The sequence below is a fragment of the Lonchura striata genome, chromosome 3, assembly GCF_046129695.1.
Source record: "Lonchura striata isolate bLonStr1 chromosome 3, bLonStr1.mat, whole genome shotgun sequence".
Taxonomy (NCBI): Eukaryota; Metazoa; Chordata; class Aves; order Passeriformes; family Estrildidae; genus Lonchura; species Lonchura striata.
This window is the reverse complement of record NC_134605.1, coordinates 67,149,418-67,156,165: the sequence shown is the minus strand read 5'-3', so window position 1 is coordinate 67,156,165 and position 6,748 is coordinate 67,149,418. Positions and strand designations below refer to the sequence as shown.

Genomic DNA, 6,748 nt, shown 5'->3' with positions numbered 1-6,748 from the left:
TAAAGATGTTTGCTGTGACCCAGAGCAGTTTTAGTGACATTACTCATCCTTTAAAGTCAGTTAGTCTTCTGGCTGCCTAGTGAACTGAAGTAGCTCGACATGGAAGGGGCAGGTAATCATGAGAGTCAGTGCAAAGGGGTGGGAAAGAGCACATTGTATGAGGACAGAGACTGGGATCTTGGCAAGCATGAGCTGGGTTGACTTAAATTGCCGTGGGATTGTAGACTCCTTCTATACACCTGGTTTCTAAAGTTATTTTTACAAAGGAAAGGAATAGCATTTTAAAAGAAAGCAAAGATACCACTCCCTGTGACATTCAGCTTCTGACTCCCCCTCATGAAGCAGGGTCCTTTGTGGACCTCCTGGTCTCTGTAGTCTTCTCAGCCTGTACTGAAACTAGCAGCAGTGATCTGTAGGACTGCCATTAATGAAAGGTCTCTCCTATCACAGGGTTCCAGTAAGTTCCAGCATGAGAATAGATCAGCTATCCAGGGAGTAAATATGAGCCCTGTGGTGCTTCCATAACCTGGGTTTGAGCAGTGGCTGGACTGGCTTGTGACACTGGGGTTCCACTTTCTCTGTGGTCTGTACAACATTGAACCAATGAGCAGTACCCTATAAGAACTAAATGGTATAGAGAGATTTTTCACAAGGTCACAGCATAGTTGAGGTTAGAAGGAAAATGCAACCCCCACTGCTCAAGCAGAGACACCCAAAACCAGTTGCCTAGGACAGTGTGCAAATGGCTTTTGAATATCTCCAATGATGGAAAATCTACAACTTCTATGGGCAGCCCATGCCAGTGCTTTGCCTGCACATTATAAAAGTGCTTCCTGATGTTCAGATGGTGGTCCTGTGTTTTTAGCTTGTGGCCATTGTCTTTTAAAAATCTTGGACTATTATATGAAACATGTTGCTAAAAATGGTCTGTCTTTTTTATTCTTAGAGATTGTGGCAAAAGAAAAAAAGGAAAAAATCCATTAACATAGGGTATATGCATTTCCATAATATCTATTCCACTTTCCTGAAGAAAATGCATTATAGTGGCTTAATAGTAAATGAATCTCTGATCTCCAATTATCAGTCCTTTATTTACCTATGTACTAATTTCTGAAAATACAATTTCAAATTCATCTCTGATAATCCTTTATACTGCAAAATGTTGTCCTATGTATTTTAAATAGCAGCTGGGACAATTAGATAAAAATATACAGAAATAATATCTGTTTTAATCCAAACATTTACCAGAGCTGCGAGCCTATAATTTTAGAGTTCAGAAAATGGGAAACATGCAATGTCTTTAGAGAACTTAAATGCAACAAGTTAACAGCTGCAACTTCATGTAGCTGTGCATCACTCTGAAATCATAATTTCAAGCTAAGAATGATCTTCCCAGACTGAGCACTCATGATCAATTTGAATAGAAATTATTCACTCAGAATTTGGGAAGCAAAGCAAAGAGTTTGAAGTGATTTATTCAGAAATTTCTCCTAAAGAGGAAAGTACCATAAGGTCAGGACTTCACAAACTGGTTATGAACACTGAGGCAAAATCCCCATTAACCTAGGAGAATGTTTTGGGTGATGTGTTGTATCTATATATTATGAATCAGTTTTGAAATTTTCTCTTCATTGGGTTATGTCAAATAGACTTGACAACATTGCATTGAAGGTTTAGTGAAAGTGAATCACTCTCCTGCTCTTTTAGTCTTCTTAATATACACTATAATGCCTTTGAACCCTCTTTCCTCCTCTGCTGTTCCTGACTATTCTTCTGTGCATTTTTGAACCAGATTTGTCTAAGATATAGCCTAAATTTATCCACATCCCTCCAAAATTGCAAATGATAAGCTGGAGTTAAGCCAGTTGACTTTAACAGGAATGTGCGTAGTCGTGCCTGGTAGATTATAGTCTCTGTGGCTCTTTTGATCAATGCAGAGAGATATTAATTTCAAATGCATATTTTGTGCTTGGAGGTAACTTTGACCTAACTAATTTGTCTCTTTCATTGCAAATACATCTCAGCCTTCAGTCAATTTTTGGCCAGGACCATATGAAGTATGACCCAAAGCTGCCTGGAATCTGTCTGCCCACCTGAAGACCATGAAAAGGTTAAATTGGATAAAAACTACCTGTTTAACTCTATTAGATAAGTTAAATTTCTGTCTTTTTGTCTGGAAGTAGGCAAGATAAATGGGTCTTATACAGGGAAACAGTGAGTTGTACTGTAGCTACTGCAGAGAATTTCACATATGCTCTGCTGTGTTGTGCTGGCACGGCTCCGATGCAGCATGAAGGGCACACTGCTCACAGTGTTAGCACATATGATTAAAGATACAGCAAGACAAGAAGCAGTCTCCCAGAAGAGTTTTAAAAACCACTTATTTAGAAAAACCAGTGCTTCCAAATCGTGGAACAAAATAAACAGCCCATGATGAACACTTGGTCTTCTTTTAATCTGAACTACCAGCCACTCTGCTGCCATAGCCCAGAATATTCAGATATTCTGGACACCTTCCAAAATTTTTGTCTCCATCAATCTCTAGATGATATTAATTTCCTGAACTAATTTCTTGTCACTTATTGAATGAAAACATGAGCTATATGTTTATCCAGTAATAACAATACCGTTGTTGTTTTCTTGAGAGCAGATGCATCCATTACCAGATGAAAGCGAAAGTATCACAACTGTTTTCTATGACTTCTGAAGCATCACCAATTCTTGGTGATGAAATCACCAAAATCTTTCTTATAATTTTATTCACCTGTCTGGGTTTTTTGGTTTTAATGACGACTCTGCCTTTTTGATATATCTGGTTATAGTAGGCTTTTACAGTCATGCTTTAGCTCACAGGTAGCTGCATTAATTTTAGCAAAGTGCCACAACAAACATCAACACTGTTCTCTGAGGTGCACATTGCACCAGATTCTTAGATGGATAAGCTTTTTAATAAACCCTGCCTCACCACATGTATCACTTTTCTCAACTGTCTATAAACCAAGATTACCTGGGCATATCTCTCTCACACATACCTATGATTTGTCTAAGCTAAGGGACCACACTGACATAGATCAAGCAAAGGTGAAAAGCCATTGCACATATAGGTAATTTTAATCCATTCCATTTTTAAATACCACAATAAATTTAATTTTCACAATAAATTAAATAGCCATATTCAGTTTACAAAATAGAATTACTTAGTGTGAAACCAGTATTTACAAACATTGTACACTATGTACACCATGTTTAGCTTTGTTGACACACAAGTATAGAAGAAAAAATTATTTGACCTTTTCTTGACACATGATTGACATGCTACAAGTGACACTATGGTCCATACAATAAAACAATAGTGCAAACTCACCACAAGAACTCTAAAATAATGTAGTTTGTATGAGATAAGATATTCATTTAAAATAATAAGAAAATAGTACTATTCACTCTCATTGTAAAAATTCAGCACTGTGTTTAAAGTGTCAGTATTCCTTTAGCAATACATGTACCAAATATAGCCTCAAGATTATGCTTTCTCACAGCTTTACAGACTTTTGACAAGAATTTTTATGGCATAAACTAATGTTCTGCTTAGATCAATAAGTATGTTACATAAACACTTCACTAAGCAAGAGGAACACTGACCATTTTAACAGTGTCTGACTTTGTTTCCCTAAATACTTCCTTTCCCTTTATTATTATATCTTAAAAGATGCAACTATATTGACAGTAAATTTATGTTAGTTACTACTCTGTAGAAAAAAATCGATCCCACTGTATATTTGGTCACACACTGCAATATGTACACGTATGCATGAAAAAAGTTACTTTGCTAGTTGTATCTATGAAAAGTGCATATTTCAGCAGAGACATCCTATTGCATGCCTCATGTGCAACAGAAAGTGTTGTTTGAAGTTTTGTTTAGGGCCAGTTAAATGTCCTCCCCGTGATCTGGTAAAATTTTTGATTAAAAGGATGGAAGAACTTGCGCAATTTGGTAATGACAGAGGTGTCCACCTCTGGATGGATGCGTCCCTTGCTACCCGCCAGGCACTTGTTAAAGACAATGTTAAATCGCAAGCAGTAAAACCCTCTGGTGGCATTGAAGTATAAATTGTACTGACTTATCCTTGGAGGAAGATTTAGGAACTTCTCAACCAGCTGGAGTTCAGGCAGTGGTTCTGTGATGAGCCGATCTCCGTCCACAATATGAAACTGCTCGATTGGGAAGTATTTTAACCATCTCTCCAGATGTTTTGTATAGATGCTGGTTCTCACTGCCTTATACTTAGTGTTCACTTCGCAGGTATTAGGATCAATTGCCAGCTTCTCAAATTTGTAGTAAGTTTTGTTCTTTCTTTCCTTGCCTTCCAGCACCTGAGTGTAATCAGAAATAGCTCTTGTGGTAGGTTCCCTGACAATGATCAATAATTTGATAGATGAGTTCATTTTGTAAATCCTTTCAGGTACTTCCTCAGTGATAAAATACGCAGGGCTTTTCTCAATTGTTATTTGATGAGGGTAAGAAAAAGGCATTTTTTTCCGGTACCACTCAATTCCCTTAGCATAGTTTTCATCATTGTCAAAGAAGTGAATCTCTTGAGAAGCTTTGACCACTGCAGGGTGAAGGTTCAGCATCTCCAGTAGTGCTCGGGTGCCTCCTTTCCGCACCCCAATGATAATGGCCTTGGGAAGCTGCTGAACCAGATTGTGCAGTCGAATTTGTTCCTTGGTGGCATTGCCCTTTCGAAATTCATGGAGCAGACCTCGCTTGAACTGCAGGGCTCGCAACGGGATTTCGTCCTGGCTGCGGGATCCAAAACGACCATCAATGGGGCAGAGGGGCTGCAGTCTGCAAGTAAAATAAGAGGTACTTGTAGAAAGAGGGTATCTCTCAAGACAAGTTTTATGTACAAGGGAATCATGCTCTTGGGAACATATTCAAATGTAATGTGATATGCTCATTTTTCAACTTTTATCTTATTCTGCCAGCAATTAAATAATTTGCATTTTTTTAATTGTTTAATTGGTTATTTTTTAGCAGTGATTTAGCTGAGAAATTTCTAACTTGACCCATCTGTCCTTTGCCAGCATAGGAACTGTGATTACTGGTCTTGTGTCTTCTTAAATCTTGCCTAAACTTCCACATTCCTCATTATTTTGTGATGAGTTTGGCAGTTTTTAAAGCATTGTAAGATGAATTATATTTGCACATTTTGATCTGAAGATACACCTGATTTAAGTAATCTCTTTCCCACACTTTTCTCATTCTAGCCTGAAGTCTTCCCATTGTGCTGATCCAGAGATGGCTTTTTTAGTGAAGAGGAGAAAAAGGGATGAAAACTGGCTTTCTAAGTATCATGTTTCAGTATGTCTCCTCCACTTTACAATATGCCCAGTGTTTCTCTGCCAGTCAGAGCCAGAAAGATCAAGGTTCTGATTCAGATAAGATTAGCAAGGTACAAAAATAATGGCAAGAAGAGTTTTTAAATATGCATTTATTGCATTGTTACATCAACAATTTTCTTATAATCACTCTTGTATCCTCCCATTGAACCTTATTTTTTGTTTTATTATTTCTTCTTTTGCAACTGCATTTTTGCACTATTCTTTTATATTCAGCTACAATTTTTTCCCCTCTTTTCTACTTTCTAATTCTTTGTTATTGTATCTGATACCATTGGATCCAAGAAGTGGTTCAGTAAGAGAAATGTTAAAATTTTACTTCTACAGGACCTTGAATAAATTCTCATCCCCACTGTCAAATCAGCACCTTGGACATTATACAGGCCAATATTTCACTGAAGGTTAACTTGGTGTGTAGAGAGAGCTTCCAAGGTCCTAGAAAAAATATTATTACTAATTTTTTTGGAGCCATGCTCTCCAAAATTAAGGATATGTAAGAACAAAGGTTGCCTAGGAAATTTTAGTGTGAGCTTGCTGTGCACATATATTATGATACAGTTCTTAAATTACACAGCTGCATGCTATTATTTTTCACAGGACCCCTGCCTTAGCCAGTATACCAGATGGGCAATGCTCATTAATAGCTGTTTAGGTATTCAGTATTTATTCTAGTTTCTCAGCATGTGGTCCCTCACTCATTTACTATATATTATTCAAACCCTGCTTTCAGGACATAATTATTTATTTCTTTGCAGGTTTTCCATCCATCACTGCTTGTTGGGGTCTAATTTGACACTGATTCTAGGACAATGGATGGTTGGGACAAAGTAAGTTTGATCACCCTAGCTGACCTGTTAGCTGCTTCCTTGATTATCCAGATGCTGAGAGATTATATCCTGTCCAGACAGAGCCAAAGAAATAATCCATATGACATTGCTGGGTTCACATAAACTCTAGCTAAGTCCTGCAGACTAATTAGAAAGTGTGATGAAAAGTGAGTTCCTGTTATTTCTTTTCTCAAGTGTCTAGCTTCTTCTGACTCTTTGTTCTCTGCCATCTACCGAAAAAGCCTGTTTTGTGGCAAGGACTGAATCATTGAAAAGCTGATGCAAATCCACCCATATTGGGAAAAAAATAAAAAGGAAGAAATGTCTTAACAATGCTACAGTTTGGTCAGACTGTGGTGTGGCTGATGAGAGTCTTAATACATCAGCAAGGTGGCAGTTAAAAACATAAGAAACAGAAGCTGCAATTGCTGTCTCTGTTCTCTTCCCTCTCCTTCTGCATATTTGTTATTTGTTTTCAAGCGAAGAGGATTCCACAACAGCAGTTCCAGACCCATCTCAAC

The 6,748-nt window shown here is 37.7% G+C and overlaps 1 protein-coding gene across 8 annotated transcripts in view; it reads right to left on the bottom strand.

The window, feature by feature from the left end:
* Positions 1-3,092: 3,092 nt before the first annotated feature.
* HS3ST5 (heparan sulfate-glucosamine 3-sulfotransferase 5) overlaps positions 3,093-6,748 on the bottom strand; it is a 192,594-nt gene continuing 188,938 nt past the window's right edge. For all 8 annotated transcript variants that reach the window (XM_077782266.1, XM_077782264.1, XM_077782265.1 and 5 more), the window contains one exon: positions 3,093-4,846. In XM_077782266.1, the coding sequence (XP_077638392.1) occupies positions 3,916-4,846 (931 nt within the window). In that variant the 3' untranslated portion in view covers positions 3,093-3,915. The remainder of the gene's footprint in view (positions 4,847-6,748) is intronic.